Source organism: Cryphonectria parasitica (assembly GCF_011745365.1).
Source record: "Cryphonectria parasitica EP155 unplaced genomic scaffold M406scaffold_5, whole genome shotgun sequence".
Lineage (NCBI taxonomy): Eukaryota > Fungi > Ascomycota > Sordariomycetes > Diaporthales > Cryphonectriaceae > Cryphonectria > Cryphonectria parasitica.
In genome coordinates, this window is record NW_024468913.1 from 3,627,994 (window position 1) to 3,651,303 (window position 23,310).

Sequence of the window (23,310 nt, forward strand, 5' to 3'; positions counted from 1 at the left end):
ACAGTCCTTTTCGAGGCGGGTCTTCCCACAAGGGAAAGAGGAAGAGGAAAAGCCTAAATTACGAGCAGGGAGCTTTGCCCCGATCTACTCACAGCGGTACTTGCGACGGCTCTGATCAGGGACGTGGGCTGTAAGGAGTATGCGCAGTGTCCGTCCGAGGTTGGTAGTGTGGTTCGCTCGGTCATTTTACGCAATGCAATGCTGCGCTGCGCGGCACACTGGTTTCCGATGCTGGTTTTTAAGCTGAGGGGACAAGCCCATAGCGGACCGACGTACGGGGATGTGCATGTTCATCGCAGGAATCAATGGCGAAATTGAAGAGCAAGTGAGAATAACTATGACGGTTTTTTTTTTTAAAAAAAAATTTAATAACAAAAATCAATAAGATGTATTTAGTAGCATTTCAGAAGAATGCAAAAACTTTCAAAAATGCATCAGGAGGGAGTCGAACCCCCGCCCCTTGCTAACGTCCTCAATAATTGAGAATGGAAGGCAAGGATCCTGACCGTTGGACCACTGATGCTTGAAAAATGGCGCACGCTAATTAATTATATACCTACAGACCGTAATTTGCCGACCTTTCCTGCTTCGTCTACTCCACCAAGCTTGACAGGGTTCACAGCGGGTGCCCAAGAGTTCCAAGTAAAGATATGGCCAGAGAGTAATTTTTTTTTATACAATAAAACAACTTGATTTTTAATAGATTAATGTATAAGAAATATTTTTTAAAGTAGACATTTGAGAATGGTATCCAGTAAACCTGGCAGATAGTAGGGACTGCAGAAAGTAGTCAGGGAGGCTGGGATGGCCAAGTGCTGTGGATTGTCACACACCCTCCCTCCTCTTGCTGGAATGTGTTTTAGTCCCAGATTTTCTAAGTCTTGAGACAGATTCCCTCCCTCTCAACTTAATCCATGTGCCCAAGACAACTGAAGATACCTATCCGGGGAGAAAGTTGAATTCTTTACACAACGCTATGCCAGTCGACGCTGCATAAGAGGCAGGCTGATTGACTAGAGGAAGGGAGAAAAGGAAAGGTACCCTCCTGTGTTTTTCTCCAAGACACAAATGGCCATGATTTCCTTGGGCGGTGATTTTCCCCCGTATCCAAACTCGGTCAACAAGCTTTGATTTGCAAATTGAATATTATGTGGGATTTTAAAACGATGTTTTATGATGCGTGCCAGGGATAAGAGACACCACCCCTCCATAGACGTCGATCACGATCATCAGTGCATGATGTCGCATAATTCCACAGCAATCTACATCAATTTCTCCCTCACAACCATTTTCGATTCCAAGGCTTTTTGCAGATACATTGATTCTTTTTTTGGAAGATTTATTTGCTGGCAGATTCGATGCTGCTAAAGTGATCTAGAAGGTATCAAATACATAGCGCCAATAAAATAAATAAGAGGTTCTGAACATCGTAAATCTGTCATCATACATATAATAGCACAGGGTGGTGGGGAGACACAAGTGCCCAACAACCACAAGTGACAAGACGCCAGAAATTAGAATACGGTTTTGTTTCGCAGCCCTTATGCGCCCCCCTGAGCATTGCACGTAGTCTCCTGCGCGTTACAGTCGCCGACCGTCGCGCCGGCCACCTTCCCCGAGTTGACGGCGTCGGCACACGCATTGTTCTGGATAGCACAGGCGCGCTGCACTGCGGCGCCCTGGTTCACAAAGGTGTTGCCGTTGACTTCGAAAGGCCGTGTTGAGTCTCCAGAGTTCGTGACGGCCGGTGCCTCGATGCCGCCGATCGCGCTGCTGCTAGTGCTGGTGCTACCCTGCTGGGAGGAGGAGGAGGAGGAGGACGACGACGACGACGACGACGACGACGACGATGTCGAGGCTGTGGAATTGCTGTTTCCAGTGCTGCTGACCCGCGACGAACATGGGGAGGACGCCGAGGCAGTACTAGTTGCCGGTGCCGACGACTGGCTGCCTGAGTTGTTGTCGCTCTGTCCGGACTGGGTCTGGCTGGACTGAGAAGAAGAACCAGATGACGCGGCGTTGTTGGTGGCTGAAGAGCTTGATCCGCCAGTGTTGCCAGTGTTGCCATTGTTGCTGTTACCGCTGCTCTGGCTGTTACCACCACCGATCTGGATCTGCATGTAGGGTTAGTAAAGATTCAAGTTCACCTTGGCATGCCCAGAGGAAAGGAGATGCGACTCACTCTCACGCAATCATCCTGTGCACCACTGATGTAATCAAAAAGTGTTAGCGACAGATTTTCATATCAAACACCCAAAGGCTCCTTGTTCCTTCTGTACACGTACCGTTGAGCAACAGGCATCAGAACAGGCTGGTGGTTCGACGAGCCCGCCATGGTGCACACACGGTAATTTCCAGCCGGCAGGCCACCGGTAACGACGGCCGAGACGAGCCCGTTACCGTTGCCAGCATCGTTGATCCCCTTGAAGAAGACAAACTGGGAGGCATCTGGAGGCTGCGAGGGCGTCTGCGAGTTGCCGATGTCCTGAATGGTGACGTGGGTGTGGCCAATGACTGTGCCGCTGCTGGACAGCTGCTGGGGTGCAGAGTAATATGTGCTGGCCGGGTTGGTGAAGGTGCCAAGCTCCATGTTGGTCATCTGCACGGTGACATTGAAGTCCTCGTTGGCGGCGGGCTCGTTACCGGGGACGGGGCTCGTGATGATGCTGGACACCATCTTGGTCGTGGCCGGCATATCGCCCATCACCACGCCGTTGCAGGAGCCCTGTTTCTGCTGCAGGCCGTTGGTCAAGGTCTTGCCCGAACAGAAGTTGATGAAGTTGGCGTTGTCCGTCAGCGACAAGGCCTGGCCCGCCTCAGCACCCGAGGATCCGTCGTTTGCGGAGCCCGTGGCGATGGCATTCTGGTTCAAGGTAGTTCCAGACGCCGCGGCGGCATTGTTGTTGTTAGCTGTTGATGATTAGTGAGTGAATGCGGTCCCGAACCCTCTGCAGTGGATTGGTAGACTTACTATTCCCAGTATTGCCATTGCCTCCCTTTCTCTTATCAAGTCTCGACACCATCATGTCGAATTTGCCGTGTGCGGGCACTGCGAAAGCGTCCGCGGCCGTAGCCATACCCACAAGGGCAAGAACAACTGTCTTGAACTGCATGTTGGCAAGGTAAAATTAACTGTAGGCGTTCGTCGTAGAGATATGAGGATGTTAATATGTAATATGGCTCTGTCGAAGAGGCTGGGTACCGGACTAGTGAATAGTCAAAAGAAGAGAGAACGGCCTGCTGTGGAAAAAGGAGTGTGGTCACAGTATTTTCACAGACCAAGCTGTGGGAATATCTGATGAATAAAAGAGTGAATGAATGAAAAACGAAAGTACACAACCGGCGCGTTGAGAGAAGTTGCAATGGTGGTGAAGAAGAGAGGAGGACGATCACGAGGTAGGGAGGAAACCATGCCAAGATATAGAGAACGAGGAGCAGAGAGCGTGGCCCCTCACAAGCAAGGCCATGACAGGTCCAGATGACTCCATTGCCAAGATCTTGGCCGCTAGGAGTACTTGCATCACTTCTCGCACAGCCCACCTCCGTGATGGCTGAGATTCAGGGTCGTGTGTTGGTGATGGTGCGGGAAGGAGGCGCACCTCGTCGCCTAGGATGCCCCTCGCAAGGGTGTATTGATATGGCCTTGGGGTCCCTCCCACTAGGGCTGATGACCCCTGAAAGTTTTAAGGTTAAATCAACGAGCCCCGTTCCTGCATCTTGCCCTGGTCAAGACAAGTCGAGGAGTGCGCCTCAGGAGCACGGAGAACTTGAGCTGTGGGCCTCCATCTCATATGGGGTGAGCAAGTCCCAGAGTATCTTTCTGTGCAAATCCAGGACTAGACAGTATTGATTATACGTCTAGCAACGCTCAAGAGATATTCAAACTCGTTGAGCCACTGTTCAGTAAGGGAATGAAGAGGAGTGGTTGTGTTGAAGACCAGGAAATCCAGCGACTCGCAAAGAAACAACTTCTCTAAACCGTCCCATGTACCCACTCCTACACTGGAAGAAGCCGAAGGCAGAAGGGATGAAAGAGACATCCCATCTAGTTCAAATAAAGTTGTTGTGTCCAAGTACAACGTTTCGACGGCGTCAGGGTGGTCCTGGGCATAGCCAAAACGCTCGAGGGTGTTTGGAAATGGACGACAGTTGCGCTGTCATTGGCCAATGACATCGCCATGCGCAGCACCAATCGGAAATCTCCGACTAAGCGGTTTTGCTGTCTTCAGATCTTTTTTTTTATATATATATATTTTTTTTTTACCGAGTTTACGAGACTCTAGACTCTCCCTTTCTCTCCTGTGGCTGTCGGTGATCAGACTGAGGAGGGCGCAGTAGGCAGTCCTGATAGAAAATATTCTCTGATAGATCGACGGTGATGCGGCTCAAGATGTCAGAGGTTCTTTAGCGGATCCCCTGCTAGCGTGCCGAGGATGGGTGGGTCTATAGGCGGTTTAGGGGTCGTCATTGGCCCCAGGGAGTCGATCACGCATCTTCAGTTTGGGCTTCTGCCAACCCCATGTGTCGATGAAGCGACAAGAGCGCTTCAAGGACAAGTCTGGGGGCACACCGTCGCTGCTTGGTAAGAGCCATAGCAGCAGGGGACTATCGCCAGCCTCAACGACCTCCGGACCTCAATTATAGACGGCAGGCGACAGGTTCTCGGCCTACCTGACCGGGTTACGCTCCAGAAAGATCCCATGCTTACACCAGCTGAAGGAGCGGCCGCATCGTCGATAACTTCTGTCACTCGTTACTCAGCGCTCTTGCCTACCTTGTGGCGATCCACGTTTCTTGATCTCCCTTAATATACCCTTGTTGCTGATTTACCCGGATTTACAGAACAGAGTAAATCATGGTCATGTCTCACGAAGCCGCACCAGCAGCATGCTAAGGTGTAGCAGGCCAGCACATGGCGAGGGTTGTTTTGGAGTACTCGCAAACCGCCGTCAAGGCCTTCTCATGTTCACAGTTGAGCCAGTATCGGATGAAACTCGTTCTTTTTTGTTTGGCCAGATCCTGGTAGTGCCCATGAATCAAAGCCCTCTGCCGGTGAGTGCCCCGCCCTCCAGTCCCCCAATCATCTTTCGACTCAACAGTTGAGTTTTTTACGCCAACATTTTCGATTGTCAGCTCTAATCAATACTCTTCTAGTAGTGATCTTAGGGCGATGCTTCCCGCTGCTAAGGAAGAGCTTAGTCTTCACTATGCGTAGGGTTCTCAGTCTAGGTCATTATTCGTCTCGCTGGTTGCTTGGGTTAGCAAAATTGCCATATTAACATATCTGGCTTATACATGGGTAGTTTCCCACAATAGTGACCCAGCAGAAACCCAAGAAAGAGATGGCTGTGTTTAACTCACCATGACTGTTGCCCAGTGATTGCTCCTCTTCCCTTGCTAAGATCCCTCCTGACGACGGCGGTAGGTCGGAAGATGGCCATGCTTGGTATGCAACTTTCTTAGCCGCCTTGTGCCATTGGGTGCCATTGTATCAAGCATAAAGATTCAGCATTTGTAAGAAATCTATGAAGGATGATAAACTAGCTCTATATGTGCATTTTCCGAAAGGCTGGATGGAGGTGTAGATATCAATGGCCAGCCACTTCTACTCTTCTACTGTACTGCCTGCGTAGTCTCACCCTGGCGAGCTGGCAGAATCCGCAGTTCGCAGTTCACGGTTAGTTGAGAAATGGTATATCTGCAGTGTGTCCACGGAGAGGGCAGTGAACCATATTGTTGAACCAAAGTCTATATTCTTGAGATTCGGCTTCTGGGTGCATCCGTCTAGGACGGACCTCACACAACTTGTAAATACCTTCATGCTTCGTGATATATTTCTTCCTCGTGGCCCAAAGCCATCTTCACTCTTGCGGAAACCGATCACAATTCATTATCCGTCGCTTGCAAGGCCGCAACAATGAGATCAAGCCATGCGGCGAGTCGATATCCAGCGCGTGCGACCTGAATCTCGACCACCGGCGCAGCTTTCTCATAGTACTCCCCACCTAGCTCCTGGCCTGCGATCGCCGCCGGCCCTTCTGGAAGTACTGTTCGACTAGTTAGTTGCCTCTTCTTCCTTGCTATCATTGTAGAAAGAGAGTGAAAGAGAGAAGGGAAGACGGCTTACCATGAGTGCACACATAAGCATTGCCCTCCCTCGCCCATCCCAGCGCCGTGCCGATAGGATCCTCAAAATCCACGCCGTCCAGCCACTTCCCGCTCTGCGCCTCGAAACGCCCGTGCCTGATCTCTCCCGTGAGCTCATCTGCCCACTGCTTAGCCTCAGCATACGGCTTCCTCCTGACGCCGCCGACCCACCGCTCGGCGATGCTCGAGTCCCAGACGTGGTGCAGGTTCAGCTCGCTCCCCCGCCAGAGGACGTGGATGCCGTTCCCGCCGCGGGCAACGTCCTCGTCGTGCAGGGGCTGGTGGATGTCGCCGACAAAATGGATAACAAACTTGGCGGCCTGGGCGCGCAGCCAGGTGGGGACGGCCGGATCAAGGATCTGGGTGGTGTAGTTCTGGATGGCGGTGACGACACAGCCGTCCTTCTTGCAGTCACGGTCCAGGTCAACGGTGCACGAAGCCGGGGGCGAGTCCTTGGCATCGATGAAATGGAAGATACCCGTGTAGTGGCCCCATTTGGTGTAGCGGATCGAGTCGGCCCAGGTGGCGACCTCCGCGAGGTAGTCGCCCGTGTCGCTGCGGAGGAGGCCCTGGAAATAGGCCTGCGTCTGGGGCTGAACAAAGTTGCTAGCTACATAGGCGATGGTAATGTGTCCAAATCCTATGTAATGTGAGCATACATCTCTCTTCTACTTGCCTTTGGTAGGAAAGAACAAGATTAAAAACAGGTGAATCTCACCTCCCCATGCCAGAGTCTCGGGGACGGCCAGCAAGCCTAACGCCAGCGAGCTTGAGAATTTCATGTTGCGATGGCTGGAGCTGATAGACTCAGATGCAAAAGCAGAAAAGCATTCAAGGTAAAGAGTCTCACGTTCAGGGTAAGCAGAGAGGTAAAGACACGGTTCACCATGGACTTTGGATGAGCCGGCCACGTCAAGTGTTCGATGGGCGTCAGTTGATACGTGCAGCAACGTTCACGCGCTCGCTTCAGGGATGTGAACGTGCATGGACAGCGAATGGATGCGTGGCGCGAGACCCCCCACATGTGACACCTAGGCAACCACGCACTACTGTGGTACAGCTATGATCGCCAGTCAGGGTGTGATTTTGGAATAGAGTTTGAGGGAAAAAGGAGAACGTAAACTGAGAGAAAATCACAATAAACAACCAGAAGAAAACCACCAAAATCCAGGACTCTTGCTCTTACTAACGCTGCAACAAGTGATAAGTTGCTGTTGCTTGAGCGGAATTGGGGTGCACGGTCGCTAAATGCGCTAACTTGGTTGGGGCGGTACATAGTATATCTAGCCCCCCTACCCCTCAAAAGTCACCTCTACCACTCATCCACCCTCCCCCCAGCCCCCCAAATGATCCCCGAGCTCAGGCGTGTGTTAGTGGTCTAGCTACCCTTTCTAGTACTATAGTATGCATTGATTGACCTGATTACTACCACCTACAAATATCAGATGGCGGGAAAGGCTTATTGAGAATTTCACCTGGAGTCGATATACAGTGATACGTTATCTCTTGTAGCATCTACCGGGACTCTACCTCAGTTGCGAAGAGCATGAGCATCCCGTCCCACAAACTCACAAGCAGCGTGTAAACAAGAGAAACCTTGAAGATCGCCTAGAGTTGTCATCATCGTAGCGGAGGACAGTGGATATCAGCGACCGGATCCGGTCAATGTTCCTGGCCCCTTCTACGTCGTAAGTCGACGATCGGCGTATCTATGGCCCACTGATTGCAACTATGACATGGAGCTGTTCAGCTGTGCCGGTTGAGTACCAATGAGACATGTTCACCTCGAGTCCAACCATGCGTCGTGGTTGGTTCAGCGCATTTGTGCACTCTCGACATGAACTTCATGTCTATCAGCGTGTGTGACATGCATTTCAATCATCTCCTTCTCAAGATCAAGATAGGCGACAGGCTGGAGCCAATCGCAAAGTTCCCGATCTAGATTTCAAAGAGGCTGCAAGGGGTGACATCCCGCACGGCACCTTGCGTACAAAATGTAGGTACTATGTTACGCAGTGCCAAGTACGTCACCAGGTCCAGGCACGGGGAACACGGCCGCCAGCGCCATTGCAGAAAACTGGCAAGCGCCAAGCCAAAGTCATACGGGCTTCCTTATCTTTTGAGCTCCTCGATAACAAGTTCCTGCTCGCGTGAGTCGCGGGGTCTAGTGGCCCAGCTGACTTGACTCCTTCACTAAATCCTTCTGGTGATTTTCTTTGCTCTTCCTACTTACCGTTCTATATCTGACCACAATTCAGCCGTCGACTGTGCGCTTATCATCGCGACAACATCGCGATAGAGTGTCTTTTGTCATCGCCATCTGGGACATCGCACCGGGAAAGACATTGGCCCTTATCCTGTGTCATGGCATTCTTCGCCTTGACGATGGACTCGGCCTCGACGTCGACCAAGACGGGCCAGGCGCTGTCTGGTATCTTTGGGTGCATCAGCCTGGTTGCATGGATATGTCTTCTCGTATGGCTTTCCTATCTGGCTCCATTGATTATAACAATGGCACTGACATTCGCGACAGCTTCCCCAGCTTATCACCAATTACAAGGCGAAGAGCGCCGATGCGCTGTCCATGGGCTTCCTCTTCATCTGGATGCTAGGCGACCTCACTAATCTTGCGGGTAATGCGATCTCTCAATTTCTCTTAATCCACTCTTCTCTCCTCACATTTGCCCGGATGCACGCAAACTCGTTCTCATCGCCGCTTCCCAACTAACCCACCCGGCTTTTTCTCCCACAGGCGCCCTCGTGACCGATCTGGCCCCCTCCGCCGTCGCGATCGGCATCTACTTCTGCTTCGCCGACCTCATCCTGATCTGCCAGTGTCTCTACTACAATGCCATCAATGCGCGGCGCCGGCGCGACCGCCAGCGCCATCTCTCCACCAACACCGAGGGCTCGGCCATCTCCGAGGAGGAGCCTCTCCTCTCCCGCGAGCGCTCTGGCTCTAGTGGCCTTCCCGGCAGCCAGCGCCGGCACTCTGTGCGCCGGGGTTCGTCTGGCCTCGACCCGTTGCAGAGAATGGTCACTGGCGAGGACGACACGCCCCAGCGGAGCGCGTGGGTCACCAACACGCTGAGCCTGCTTGCTGTCTATATTCTGGGCATCGCCGCCTGGTTCGTCAGTCGCGAGGTGCTGGGCGGCGATCCTGGTGCACCGGCAGACGGAGACGCAGGCGCAGAGGAGGTCGAAGAGCCGTTGATGGCGCTGGGCTTGGCGCTGGGCTACTTCAGTGCGGTGTGCTACCTGTGCGCGCGGATCCCTCAGATCATCAAGAACTGGAGGGAGAAGTCTACAGAGGGTATGTTCCATCGATGACCATCCCGATCCAGTGAAAGGAGAGAGAAAGACTGAGAAACTGACTTCGATTTCCTCAAGGCTTGGCCCTGCTGTTCTTCCTGCTCTCCCTAACCGGCAACTCCACCTACGGCGCAAGTCTGGTTGCCTACTCCCAGGACGGTGCCTACCTCCTCAAGGCCCTTCCTTGGCTGCTAGGTTCCCTAGGCACCATCGCCGAGGACATGATCATCTTCGGCCAGTTCCAGCTGTACTCAAACAAGAAGGACACGAAGACGACGCCCGACGGCAACGGCCACGCGACGCTGCCTGAGGCTGAGCCATAGGATGGCTGCAGCCCATGTGGCTCGGCGATGTATTATTGTTCGACGTCTAGATCCAGCGGGTACGTTTCGAACGCACCAGTATCTAGCGCGCATGGTCGGCGTTTTGGGGGACTGTTTGGCACGGTCACGGCGTTATTGGTGATTTGCGCAGGTCCAGCTCGTGAGTGTTTTAGCCTCACTAGTTTGGATCTAGGTTTGCATGTGCATAGTCGTCGGTCGAATTTGACTTGGTTATTATTACTCTTACCTCGCTCTGCCCCACAATGATCATCGAATCAGCTCCTTGTAGCTTTTCACATGCCTCTGGGCATCGTGGCTCGGCAGGGACGGCTGAAGAGCGTTCATTACTTGTCTCAGGACTTTCAACACGGCGGCGGAGCCAGACGCCGGTCAAGCCAGACGCCGGTCCTTGAGATGGCTCGTACCCTACCTCAGTCCCAGCATACTGACAGCCACAGCTCATCCTCTGATAGTAATATGCAAAGCACAAACTCACTTACATGTATATCTTGTACCTACAGTACGTACTGCCCAGGCCCTGACGAAAGGGGAGGGTTTGGCTCGGAACATTCAATCCCAGGCCGATCCGGTATAAACGGTAGAACGGCAAGCGGCTAATGTGACGCAGCTCATGCATCGGAAGATTCATGCCATCCATCCATCCATTGATTGTGATCAACCAGCTACACGGCACAGTTCGGCACCATTCGGCACAAGGCACCGAGCTGTTCACGGCACACAAAGCCGTCCGGGACCATCACTATGAAGTATCATGAAGGTCGATAGCCTTGACTCATATTGCTATTTTCTTTTCTACTGTCCTTCCCCCTCCCCCCCCCCCCACTGTTGGAGCAGTCGTCGATCTTGTCTGGTTTGGAAGCTAGCTGATGGGTGCGCGGGGGCGCAGATGGTAATAGTCGTGCTTTGGAAGGAGGGAATTGGTGACTATCTCCAAGCAAGCTCTTGCCAAGCTGCACTGACGCCCGAGTTTTAGGAGTTCAGCTGTAGTGGGACCCAGTGTGGCTGTGTATACAAGATGCTGTTCTAGCAACGGCATGCCAGTGCAGGGCTTTCGATTTGCGATCTGTCTCTCTGTGTGTGTATAAATGTGTCATGTGAACTCTGAAACCGCGCAGGAGCACAAGGGAGGCGGGGGCCATGGATGGAGGAGCAAAAAAAAAAAAAAAAAAGGAAAAAAAGGAAAAAAGAAGGAAAAAAAGGGGGGGGGGAGGATGACACTACCAGTGTTAAACAACTTAGGAACCAGGACGCGTCATGCCTTTTCACCACAAACGCAACAGTAGGGTGGCAGCAGGAAGACAGAGGAGTTGTTGATGTTGAACCCTTGTGGCCAAAGTCCGTCCTGTAACAGCACACACTGCGTTGCCAAGCTTGTGGCGATGCGATGAGGCATAGCTAGCGCCTTGGTAAGGGCGAATTTGGAAATGGGGTTGCTTACTATGGATACTAGGCAAGGACGATGGCTGCTGAAGTTGTCGTGAGAGATCTCCCGCGGCCGCCGTGCGGTGAAATTCCGCGGTAGGGCCTGTGTAGCTTGTAGAAAGGATGAACCAGCCTGATCTTCACAATAAAGATAAACTGGAGAAAAGAGAAGGGGACTGTGTACCACGACGTTCATATATTGTGTAGCCACCTGCTTCAGGAATTCTGCATGATATGAACATTATCGTACTACTAAATGGACTTGAAAATCTGTTGCAATTGTGGGAGTGGATCCAGACGAGGAAGCGAGATAGATGGGAATTTCGTGTCTTAGACTTAAGGGTCTGAGACATTTGGGTCGGAGTCTGAATCCCAAGGAAAGGAACGAGCCGACACCCGCGCGGGAAAATTCAACCTAGACAAGATGCGGTGGCATGCCGTGCCACCGTTGTGCCGGATAGACGGGAATCCTTGGACATCATTGATGCCAATATCTAGTTAACGTCTCGATGATGGACTCTTTAGCTTTCCTGTTCAACTTATTGATATTGGGTAAATCGAGAAGCACTCGCAGTCGGTACTAAGGCCGCGGTACGCACGTGCCGGGGTTGAGTCATCTACTGCCATAAGTCTAAATTTACAGTGTTCTCCGCCTAGGCCTTTAGACCCAAAGTGTCTTCCTTCATTTTGGAACTATTGCCGCCCAGGTTGCCTCTTCGACTGTCCCCTGTTCTCTGATCCGCCTGCCTTGGCCCTTTCTTTCTTTGCCCCCACACCTCAGAACTAAAAAGAATTCATCAACAATGTCACCACAAAGCACGGGTTTGCCCGGCGTCTACCTTCTTTCACAGAGGCACAAACACCACCCCCCGGGGGCCTTGACTGCAACATTAGGCCAGCCCCACTGGAGTACAAACCCTTGGCAGCCCTGAACCTTGCTTTCACTGGCTGACAGGGCACTTGCTGCGCCTCCCCAGCTTCTTTGTCCACTACCCCTGCCAGGCAGTCAGTGTCTGCAGTGCCCAGTGCTGCTACCGTTGCTGCATCATCATCATCAAGCGCCACCCACCCTGCGCCGCAGACCGGGGATCTGCAACGATCTAAATCCCCGGCTGAACACTTGCTTAAATTCCCTTCCTCGCGCCCATGTCCAGACGGTGTCTGGTTGTTTCGCCACTCTTTATATTCCTATTAACTGCTGGTGGTGGACAGAAAACACAAAAGCAATAATTATATCCAGGAGACGACGGTGGTGACGACGACGACAACGAAAACGTTCGACGAGTGTGCTTAATCAAAGGAGTGGCAATCTCGCATACAGCATCATCACCTGCCGCGATCTAATTCATCCATCCCCTCGAGGACCAACACCGCCGTATCGACTGTCACCCACAAGAGACTCGCCGGGACTCCCTCATTTCGCAGGTCATATTGCCTCTGTCGACGTTGTAGAGCTCCCTTACATTCGCTCTCTCCCTCTCTCTTTTTCTTGGGCAATTGGTGCGAGCAGGATGGCTTCGAACCTCTCACGATTTCTGGCTCTGGCTTCGGCCATACCAGTCATTCACGCAGCCGCACCCACAACTCCACGTGATGCCGACGCAGGCACAGGTCAAGGCTTCATTTCTTTCCCAATAAAAAGAGGCGGATCGACAAAGACCCTCTCAGGCCGTCAAGCCACAGCAAGTCTGGTCAATGAGGCGGATACAAGTTATCTGATCGAATGTGAGCCATCCAAGGCGGCTGCCCTCTTACTACAGCCTTCTCATTCCCATGCTTCCGATACCAGTGTCTCTTCTTTCCTCTCACACTTCCCCAACGACCCATTTACTGACCACTGCTAACCTAACTTCGTTTCGTAGTGACCTTTGGCTCGAACGCGCAAGCCGTCAAGGTCGCCATCGACACCGGCTCCGACGAGCTATTCGTGGACCCCGACTGCGAAGACCCCGACTTTACCTCGGACGAGCAGCAGGAGTGCGATGCCGACGGCACGTACACCCCCTCGACCTCGACAACCTCCAAAACTACCGGCGAGACGAGCCAGATTGTCTACGGATCGGGCGCCGTAGACATCGCCTACTACATCGATTCGATCGGCATCCCCGGCGCCAGCCAGAACCTGACGAGTGTGCAATTTGGCAAGGCGACCGAGTCGGAGGACCTGAACGAGGGCATCCTGGGTCTTGGCTTCGGCAACGGCGTCAACCTCAACTACAGCAACTTCGTCGACGCCCTGCAGGAGCAGGGCCTGACCAACACCAAGGCCTTCTCGGTCGCCCTCGGCACCAGCGACACCGCCGGCGGTACCATCGTCTTCGGCGGTGTTGACACCAAGAAGTTCGCGGGCTCGCTAACCTCCCTGGACATCGCCAGCCCGGAAGACGGCGACATCCAGCGCTACGCCGTGGCCATGAGCAGCTTGAGCTACAAGAGCAGCAGCGGCACCACCAAGTATTCGGGCTCGTCGCTGTCCGAGATCGTCCTCGACACCGGGTCCTCGCTATGCGAGCTGCCGTCGGCCATCGTCACTGCCATGGCCAACGACGTTGGCGCCCAGGAGGATAGCGAGTCGGGCCTGTACGTCGTGGACTGCAACGCCGCCTCGTCCTCGGACGCCCTCGAGTTCGCCTTCGACGGCGTCACCATCAATGTCCCTATGAGCGACTTTGTGCTGCAGGACGGCACCGCCTGCGTCCTGGGCGTCATGGCCCTCGAGAGCGGCACCGGTATCGACGGCCTGCTGGGCGACACGTTCCTGCGCAACGCCTACGTCGTCTTCGACCAGACCAATATGAAGATCAGCATGGCACAGTACACAAGCTGCGGCACCAACGTCCAGGCCATCGCCACCGGCTCCGCCGGCGCCAGCTCCTTCACTGGCGAGTGCGCCGCGACCTCGACCTCGACCTCGAACGACAGCGGCGCCGGCGACGTGAATCGGCCTGCAGGTGCGGCTGTCCTGGCTCTTGTAGGTGGGTTGGCCGCGCTGGTCGGGCTGCTCTAGAAAGCGATTTCTTTTTTTTCTTCTTCTTGGGAGTACATTAGGACAAGAGAGGAATTGGATACAGGGCAAGTATATATAATCTGAACCTATGGGTCGCCTGCAGGCGAAGGCATTTTCCATGAGAATTACGAGTCTATTCATGAGTCTATATCGGGGGCAATTTTTGGCATAAAGCCTTCCTTCTGGGTTTGAAGGCATCGCTGCATCGAGTCGAGTTGTATCGGGTCCTGTTTAGAATAGGATAGAAGCCGTTCCTGTGTGGATGACACATGCGCACTTGGAAAGAATATCAAATTCAGGATTCATTCAATGTTCATCCTGTGTGATCAATGCCAGATCAGTCAGCACCTTAAGCAAGCCAGCAAACCCACCCCCCCCCCCCCAACCCCCGGCTCAGGATACCATATCCAAAATCCTCTGGTAATCCGTACCATGATATAACATCATGCCATACCACACATGTGAAAAGCGCACTCGCCAGAAATCCGGACCTCATCCCTGCCCCACAGCAGAACCCTGGCAAAACTGATTGAGGCACTCCTCTCCTCTCAGGGAAAACGATCTGTACCAGAACGTCATTTTAGAGTATTGCGTCACAAGCAGGGGAAAAAAACCCAAATCAGGTGAAGCTTTGCCGAGATTGCGGGGACTTCGGCTGGCTGCCGCTGGTCTGGAATGGGGTCTTTGTCCTCGATTTACGATGGCTTATGCACGTGCAGCCTTTCTCGTTCCACATAAGGAAATGAATCGAAGGGCTGAGTTGAGTGAATTGACCTGTCTCCGTGTTCACGAGGTCTGAGAGTTCGTGTGGAGCGTAAATAACCCCCTAAAATCTTCAAGATACTAAAAGTCCATACCAAGTCGTAAAGGAAAGTAGGGTATTGTGAAAAGAAAGGTATTAATGAATTCATTCGAATACGCGCAATGGTATCATTTGTGGCCTCGTCCCATCTCCCATGCTCTCCATCTATCATATTAACCCTTGTGTGTGTCTCTCTTCCCAGACCTATCCTCCCAAATCAAATGAGCCGACACAGCCGGCACAAACCGAATCACGCGTGGTGCCAAAATGGTCCTTCCAAAGCCTCTCCTGTCAGGCCCCAGGCCCAAGGGAGAAGTGAGACAAGAAGAGAAGCTCCCATCATCATGTCACGGCGACATCACCCTCGTCAACAATCGGTGCACCCTGCTCTTTGAACAGACCTGGCCTGACCGTCGGCTCATGCAGCCACCTTTCCCACTACTGCATGGTGCCATACTGTCCCTGGGGCGGGCCGACGGGCTCAGCGGCGACATGCTTGTGACCACCCGTCTGGACGCGCTCGCTGTAGATGCCAGGGGCGCGGTCGTAGGCACGGGCAGCCTCTTGGCGGGAGTAGTAGACATAGATGATGTAGAAGGCGTGGATGTGACCAGGGATGTAGCTGTTTGTTTTTTGTTCGAGGTCAGCCGCTGGATTTGTTGTGGAGCGAAAACATAAAGGTAGGTCAAGTAGCGGAATTGTGGGGGGAGGGGGGGGGACGAGAGCTTACCCTAGCAGTGTCAGTCCGATGTTGATCAGGACATCTGCACCGCAGCCGGCAACGATGACCACACCGACAGGAGGGACTAAGAAAGATGAGTTAGCAAGAGGCTGTTGACAATCAGAAGAGAGTAGGCGGGTAGGCAAAAGGAGGCATACAGAGGAGGGTGATGAGGATGAGCAAGATGAGGCTGCACACGTTGGCCATGGCTGCTTAATGTGTCTTGTTGTCTCGATAATGTGTGTGTGTGCGTGTGTGTGTGTGTTGTGATTTTTGTGAGTTGAGCTTGCTGGTGTACTCGTATCGTATGGTGCTGTGGACTTTGTTGTCTGATGACTGATGGATGAACAAGAGCTAGAAGAGCAGACGTCTTGGCAGAGCTGGCGTGGTTTGAGCTTTTGTACCCGCCTGGGCCGACTGAGTAATCGAGCAGGAAAAGCAACAAGCAGGGCGCAGCAACGAAAAGCTTGGCCAGGAACAAAAGCCGGAGGGAACCCGGCAGGGCTGTGCGTTGTCCAAGCAATTGGTTGAATGCATGAAGATGCAAGGCGAGCCAAGGTTCAGGAGAGAGACGCCCCACTTACGTCACTGACTTCGCGAAGCTTGGCTGGTGCCGCGTTGCTCAGGTATGCGGACGATGTGGGGCACAGCGGGTAGGTACATATGCTGGGTAGATTCCGGGTAGCACTTGCTCCTACAGTAGTACCATAGTACGTAGTGCAGTATTGATTGCTGGTACTATGGCAAAAATGGCAAGTAAGGCAGCATGGGTATGCTTGTGCACAGTCATCATGACTTGGACATCATGGACCTTCCACCACCATGAGTCCTCATCTACATAGGATCAACTGGCAGCCACGTACATATGAGTAAAATATTCTCTGCAGCTCATGGTGACTTTTTCAGCCCTTGTAATGTCCCGTGCTTTTACATGGCTATGGATCATGATGAGCCATCCCGAGGTCGTGCCTACAAATCAAAAAGAAGGCACCTTTGTCTATGAACCCAAACTCGGGCAGTGGTTTGGACGACGAATGGCTCTCGACCACAGCATTCGACACGTCAATAATTGATGGCATCACTGTTTGCTTGAACATGAATGTCAGTATCAGCATACGGCATCTCGAATCGCAGTAGCTGTCTGGAATTGGAGCTGCCTAGGCAGGTTCAACCAGTGCCTGGCTAGCTCTAGGATCTTGGTAGGCATGACCTCCATGAACTCCTTGTCCAGACCCACGAGCGAGTGAGAAAAGAGCTCGTCTGGCTGGCTTCGAGGTTGCCTTGATCCGCTGTCCAGGTTATGGTGGCAGGCATCATCTGAATAGAAGAGCCGCACGAGGTTCTGATAGTGGAGCAATCTTGAGGGCATCTAAGACTGTAATGCCGTCAGTTGAGAGCATCCGCGGCCCCGGAGCTCTGACTTACTGCAGCAAGGGCTTTGAGGCATTCTCTTCTCGGATGTCACTCGATCCCAGGACATGAAGAGCCTGCCGTTGTACTATGGCAAATCGTCTGACTAGGCAAAGGCAGTAATACTATCAGAGGATCGTCGGCATAAACGACAAGTTGGAGAGCGCCAACTCGTAGATGCACGAACGGCTCCAAGGCGAGATGAGGAAGGAATTATCCAGGCCTGCTCAGAAGAACGGCATCAAGGCAGACTTCCAGCAAAGATAATCTTGACAGGGGACGTGCCTGGCTCTGAGATTGATTCACAGTGAGAGCATTCATTTAACGCAAAAATAGATCTCACTTTGACGAAGGCTTTGGAGAAGGATGAGACCCAGATCTTTACGATCTCTCCTGAGCCGAGTTCTAAACTCTTGGTGATGACAGGTTGTCAGACACTCCTTCAGCTCTATACCGTTCTCGTTCATATTCACTTTCTTCACGTGGCCCATCTTCTGGGTATCAGCGAATGACAATTCTCGTCCCCACACGCACTGTCTATTATCTGCAGCACACGGGGATCTAGTGAAACATAGGCTTCACCGCAAGACTTGCAGGATGCAAGGACGCTTAAGCTGGCTTGTTCGGGGCAGTTTAAGTGACTAGCTACTTTCAGGTTTGCTATGATTCTGCTTGCTTGAATGTCTTCGTCGGCCCTTTTCCGCGTTTCTCTGTGTCAAGGTTACCTCCATATATCTAGTGTTACCTTCTTGTTCAACTTGAGTGCTTACGCTCAATTCAAAGAGACAAGGATACAATTGTGATGGTTTCAAAATCCTGCAGAGATTGTGTTACGCAGACACATTCAATTACATAAATCGGTGTCTGAGACAACATCTCCATAGCTGTTACTAATACAAACCACATACTCCAAAGGACACTAGAAAAGAGTCCATGCCCAATGGATTCGCCGATTGTCAGCAGCCACTTTTGAGCACATCATGATCACGAACAACCACGATATGTCCGCTACTTATCCTAAACAACCTTAGCCTCTGTGTCAGCAAATGGTAAACTCGTGACAATAACAACTCGGTGAAAATCTAGCCTGAGCTCTCTTCTCAAGCCTCACTAATTATTGGGTGTTCCCCGTACCCTGCTCACGGGAAATCCCGCCTGGGACATGCTTAAGCGGCATACTGCATGCACCCTACATTCCAGAGAGAAAAGTAGTATTGATAATACAACTGGAAAATGAATGGCGCAAAAGTGAGGCGCTACTTGCCTGCCGTTCGAGAAGGTTGTCGTGGACTCAAATCTCGCCCAGTTCATTAGACCGAGGAAGCGACTGCATGTGAGTTTCCATCTGGAGCGGATTGTAGCATACTTGCGTTTCAAGGTTATGCTGTGAACAATTCCCAAGAATATGCTTGTAGATATTAGGAACTATCAGAACTCCAGGCTCTCCTGTTATGCAGACTACTCACTGACCAACAAGTGGAGGCAGGAAGAGGGATGTTGGAATTTATGGCATCCTGGATTTTATTGATGATATGCCCGAGAAATTTCGGCCACCTGTACCACACCACATGCACGACAATGTGATGAGGTCGATAGATCACAATTGTATTGGTCATAAATAACCTCTCACGCCTTCAGCTCAAGCGTTTCCGAGTTAGCCCAAAGTGCCGTGGAGGAAGTCCACCGGTCAATCACGCCCAAAGTTGCCCCGGGCTAGCAGAGAAAGGGTTGCAAAGAATCCCCGTGGCGTCGAAGTGAAGGGGAGATTACTCATGACACTTCATATTTGTCTTTGCTTCGAGTAATTGGAACTGGACATGCGTTTGGCCTTCCTCTACAGCGTGATGGCTCTCTGCCCTCATGATCAGTTGTCACCACCATCATAGCCGGTCAACACGGAGACACTTTAGTAAATTGTTGGACGAGAATAATTATGACTTAGTTCTTGTGTAGAACGTTCGTAGACTTATCAGGTGGTCAAAAGGTTGTTCAACTCACTTCATATTGGGGACATGTCGACCACTGGAGCAGCTTTCATGAGCCCAATAAGCACCTGCTCGAGAAGTCCTTGATCAGGTCTAGATTCTGGAGCCCTCGATCGAAGTGTGTAGGCATATGGACTTTTGCCATTGATAAGCCTGCATATCCCGTTGTTGACCAGAAAAATATTTCTAGGTGAGCAGAGGGACTCGGCTCTGCCGCCCCGTCCTCCCCCCACCCCACGCAGCCCATATCGACGATCAACAAGTGAGACAAGACATAATGACTGATCAATTCCAGACTGAGCTTCTCAAATCCCTAGATCCTTGCCAGGTTAGGAATAGGGGTGACACACTGACCAGCTTGTGTAAAAGAAGCCTTGAGGACCAAAAATGCCGAAACTCAAGACACCGACACAGCTGTTCACCATCCCGTGGAATGGGCGTGACCAAAGCCACATTTTTTGTGGTCTCTCCCGCCTCAATCTGTCTGGCTAGACGCTGTCTAGGATCGCTCTCTAGTCTTATCGCCCTGCAGAGTGTCGAGCCCTTCTTTTGTCCAGGACTTACGAGAGAAACGCCAGTGGCGGGGAATCGCCGATTTGCAGGAACTCAGGAGGCCCGGCTGTAAATACTACGTAGAGGATTCGAATATAAATTGGCCAGCGATCCCCATGTTACAATGTATGTAAGTTCAATGTCTCGATAACAGCATTCTTCACTCTAAGAATCCCGCTGAAAACATATTATACAAAGCCTCCAAATAACAATCTTGGCCTTGCCCAACCTAGTCTCCACTCATCCACAATGAAGCTCTCCACGGCGATCACAGCTTTTGGCCTCGTTTCCACCGCCTGGGCTCAAACAGCCGTTGACACTATCGCAACTGTCGCCGCTAATCTTGAAGAAACCCTTCCACAGTACGAGACTGCTGTCGGTATGTTTTCCTTGTCTCATCTCTTAGGAACTAGCGTATAATCCTCAGCTTTCGTCCTGTAAACGCTCTCGTCCTGTGAATGGTGCCCAATTATGACGAGAGCTCTCCTCTTTGGCCCATACCCTCCCTCTTTGCACGCACGCACACACACACACACACACACACACACACACACACACACACACACACACAAAGACTGTGTAGTTGAAGTGAAAGGAAATTCAGGAAACAAGGCTGACCGGTTGTCAATTTAGTCGCGAGTGCCAATGCGGTCGAAGACGCAGCCAATTCCGTGGCTCTCCTCGCAGCCGAGGCTCAGCTCGTCGCCGGTTTGACCGCGATCGACACGGCCTTGACCAGCGCCGAGACTCAGATCGCGGCCGTGACGGTCGGGGCCGCGGGCGGTGTCACTGGCGCCGCTACCGGGCTCACCCAGACTGACATCAACACCCTCACGACGGCCACCCAGAACATCGTCACCGCCCTCCAGGGCATCAGTGCGACCGTCACACCCATCTATAGCCTTGGTGGTAATGCTCAGGCGACTGCAGCCACCGAGCTTGCGGTGCTTGCGGCCACAGTCCAGCCATTTGTGGCGCCCCTGCAGGCTTATCTCGCTGCTGTTCTCCAGAGCTACGCGGGTGGTAGCGTCGACGTCACCGGGCTGGGGGCTGCTCAGACGGCTTTACAGAATGCGGTCACCAGTGTCATTAATACCATCGGTGCTTAATCGAATGGTTTAAAGCTTGGGTTGAGCTGGCGGAATACTGGTGACGGGTGGCTCCCCGGGGTGGGGGGGTCCCTTTGGCTGGTGGTGATGCTCATGCAGCTTCGGAAGAGTCTGGGAGGAGGCATGGAGTGATTTCGTTAGGTCATTGTGTTCGTTTCACACAGCTCTCAACAGCAAGAACAGTAGTACTAGCAGCAGCAGCAGCAGCACCGATGAAGACATGGGCACCACTCAACTTGGTTGCTCGTGAACTTCACCAAATCGCAATTGTCGATGAACAGGGCATATCAATTCTTCCGTTGCGTGACTTCACGTTCAAGATACAAGCAGAGAATGACTTGTTGCCACCGATCCATGATTAGAGTGAGTGACACAACGTGCCTTTATAGCCAAGATCATCCGAAAGACATCATAGTGTCTTCTCTCCAGACTACTACACAGACAGTAAGTACACCCGCTAACCAGTCACATTAGCACGTGAGTAGTCGCTCGAGGTCAGGGATAGATAGGGCAGAAGTTGAGACATTGCCGAAAAAGAGGCGGTACTAGATCCATAAACTCTGGTAGTCAAACCAAGACTGGGGGGGGGGGGGGCAGCTAATCATAGTCAGCATTTGCCGTCCATGAGATGACTACCGATTCCTCATACAGCGTTCTGCTTGCATGTTCTTGATAACGATGTTAAAGGGTGCGTGGAGACGCAATCAACAGATTCCGCAGTACACAAGGCAAGTAATTTAGATCAGGCTCTGCGGGTGACGGGGACACGCCTGTGGGATTGATATCAAAGGACTAATATCTTGAGGGGCTGCGCGAACAGAAAGAAGGAAAGTCAGCCAGGTGCAGGCTGGCCTGAAGCCATCTCGGATTGCATGGCAAGTGTCTGCCAAGCACGCACGGTTGCAGTAAGTACAAGCTGGTCCTGTGCATTGTCCGCGTCGACACTTATCCAACCAGCCTTTGGAATTTCCACGGCAGTCTTATCAATGATGAGCGCCAATGTTGTAGACTTCACATGTCCATGACAAGCATAGCTGGTCCAGGTAGCCAGAAAAAAAAAGATATTTGGTATTTCCTCGTATTAGAACCATTATCGGAGTTGGAGTCGACGCGCTCTGCGGTGTTTCGTCCCGGCATATACTGATGCCCTCCGTATCAACTGCCTCTCTTTCCTTGCCCAAGCTATCCCGTGCATTCTTTCTAATAGGCCCGTCGTTCCAATGTCTCGTCATGCCATCTAAGCAGTGTTGCGTGGTGCGCCTCCTCTCAGTGGCCTGCCGGAGGGTCAGTCAATCTTCCGCCCACTTATAGAACCATGAAAGCATTGGGGAAAGAACCATGTGGCTCAGGGAGGAAAGGATGACACTGGCTGATCCAGGTCGGTCAGGCCGGCGGTCGGTCCACCTGCCATGCCACGGGTCACAGAGGTTAATCGAGTTGAGAGTAGAAGAAAGGAGATGCTTACGCGCAACCGGCGGGTGTCACAACACCTAATGCGCAATCGGGGCCGTCCTTGGCGACAACCTGGTTGTCGAAGACGGGCGTGATGACAACGCCCGCACTGGCGAGAGAAAAGCAAAGAGCGAGGAGAGCGACGACCTTCATCTTGTCGATTGTACTAGGATGACTAGATGGTATTAAATGCGGTAGTGGTGTTCGTGAGTGGCGTGGAAGACCAGCTTGCTTGTTGGGAGGGAAAGATTGGCGGACTCAAAATGATTGCACAGCAACAACAGTAATGAGGACGAGAAAGAAGACAGAAGATCGACGCCAAGGAACGAAGCGAGCAGAGAAGAAAAAGAACGAACGAAAGAAAGGAAGGAGGGCAGAGGCAATAAGATAGGTAGGTTGTGAGATCTTGCGACAAGTCCCGTCGCGGACCTAGTCAGGGGTACGCTGGTCTTACCAAGTTTCAGGCTTGCGCGGGAACCAAATTGTCGGCCTATCCAATGGAGTCAAGACGTTTCGCGCGCAGGCGGCGCCAACCTTGGCGCTATACGAGGTGCAAAATTACCGGAGGAACGATTGAAGACGTTGTCAAGAAGGGAAGGAAAGAAGAAGTAAATAATAGTACTCATCATCCTACCTCATCATTTTTTTTTCGCTCTTTAAAAGATGGCATCGTCAAGTTCATGATGTTCTTGTAGCCAGTTGCATCAATCTGTCGAGGTTGAGGTTGAAACTGAGGTGAGATGAGACCTGGATGAGACTCGCTTAGTAAGGGGGCTTTCCTGTCACCCTTGTCTTGCCGGGCTGGAGAGACCACGCCCCGCTGGGGGATGCCATATGGCTTGGCCAGGAAAGCAGGAGGAATACTGGGAATACTGTATTTTCAAAAATAGTTTACATGAATAAAGATTAAATATTGCACGAAACAAGAGAGGTACGTTATGCAAACAGCAAATAGGTCTAGAAATGATACAAGTAGATCTAGAGTATCTGAATGGGGATAATTTAGCAGTTGACAAACTGGAGTTGTTTTTTGGTTGGGGGGGGGGT

At 52.1% G+C, this 23,310-nt stretch overlaps 6 protein-coding genes and 1 non-coding gene across 7 annotated transcripts; 3 read left to right on the forward strand and 4 right to left on the reverse strand.

Annotated features, from left to right (window-relative positions):
• Positions 1-430: 430 nt before the first annotated feature.
• On the reverse strand, positions 431-523 carry M406DRAFT_t72. Its single transcript has one exon. It is a non-coding gene; the product is annotated as a tRNA-Gly (tRNA).
• A 1,018-nt stretch (positions 524-1,541) lies between these two features.
• Positions 1,542-2,905, reverse strand: M406DRAFT_42153 (uncharacterized protein; the record flags this gene model as incomplete). Its single annotated transcript, XM_040924184.1, has 4 exons — positions 1,542-1,782; positions 1,942-2,114; positions 2,183-2,207; positions 2,286-2,905. Coding segments are annotated over 4 exons (1,059 nt in total), but the record flags the coding sequence as incomplete, so codon positions are not given.
• A 3,002-nt stretch (positions 2,906-5,907) lies between these two features.
• Positions 5,908-6,929, reverse strand: M406DRAFT_17982 (S1 nuclease; the record flags this gene model as incomplete). The annotated part of the gene is made up of 3 exons (XM_040915422.1): positions 5,908-6,047; positions 6,128-6,787; positions 6,866-6,929. Coding segments are annotated over 3 exons (864 nt in total), but the record flags the coding sequence as incomplete, so codon positions are not given.
• Positions 6,930-8,532: 1,603 nt separating this feature from the next.
• Positions 8,533-9,782, forward strand: M406DRAFT_70444 (PQ loop protein; the record flags this gene model as incomplete). The annotated part of the gene is made up of 4 exons (XM_040925350.1): positions 8,533-8,622; positions 8,681-8,780; positions 8,900-9,460; positions 9,538-9,782. 4 exons carry the CDS (start codon positions 8,533-8,535, stop codon positions 9,780-9,782), a joined length of 996 nt encoding a protein of 331 aa, XP_040776015.1.
• A 2,631-nt stretch (positions 9,783-12,413) lies between these two features.
• On the forward strand, positions 12,414-14,541 carry M406DRAFT_356787 (acid protease). The gene is made up of 2 exons (XM_040923526.1): positions 12,414-12,950; positions 13,088-14,541. Exons 1-2 carry the CDS (start codon positions 12,737-12,739, stop codon positions 14,230-14,232), a joined length of 1,359 nt encoding a protein of 452 aa, XP_040776016.1. The 5' UTR covers positions 12,414-12,736; the 3' UTR covers positions 14,233-14,541.
• A 574-nt stretch (positions 14,542-15,115) lies between these two features.
• Positions 15,116-16,087, reverse strand: M406DRAFT_322859 (uncharacterized protein). The gene is made up of 3 exons (XM_040919704.1): positions 15,914-16,087; positions 15,765-15,840; positions 15,116-15,656 (listed from the first exon to the last, which is right to left on the reverse strand). The coding sequence occupies exons 1-3, from the start codon at positions 15,960-15,962 to the stop codon at positions 15,473-15,475; spliced, it is 309 nt and encodes a 102-aa protein (XP_040776017.1). The 5' UTR covers positions 15,963-16,087; the 3' UTR covers positions 15,116-15,472.
• A 3,768-nt stretch (positions 16,088-19,855) lies between these two features.
• M406DRAFT_322861 (uncharacterized protein) lies at positions 19,856-21,117 on the forward strand. Its single transcript, XM_040919705.1, has 2 exons — positions 19,856-20,081; positions 20,336-21,117. The coding sequence occupies exons 1-2, from the start codon at positions 19,952-19,954 to the stop codon at positions 20,809-20,811; spliced, it is 606 nt and encodes a 201-aa protein (XP_040776018.1). The 5' UTR covers positions 19,856-19,951; the 3' UTR covers positions 20,812-21,117.
• The last annotated feature ends 2,193 nt before the right edge of the window (positions 21,118-23,310 follow it).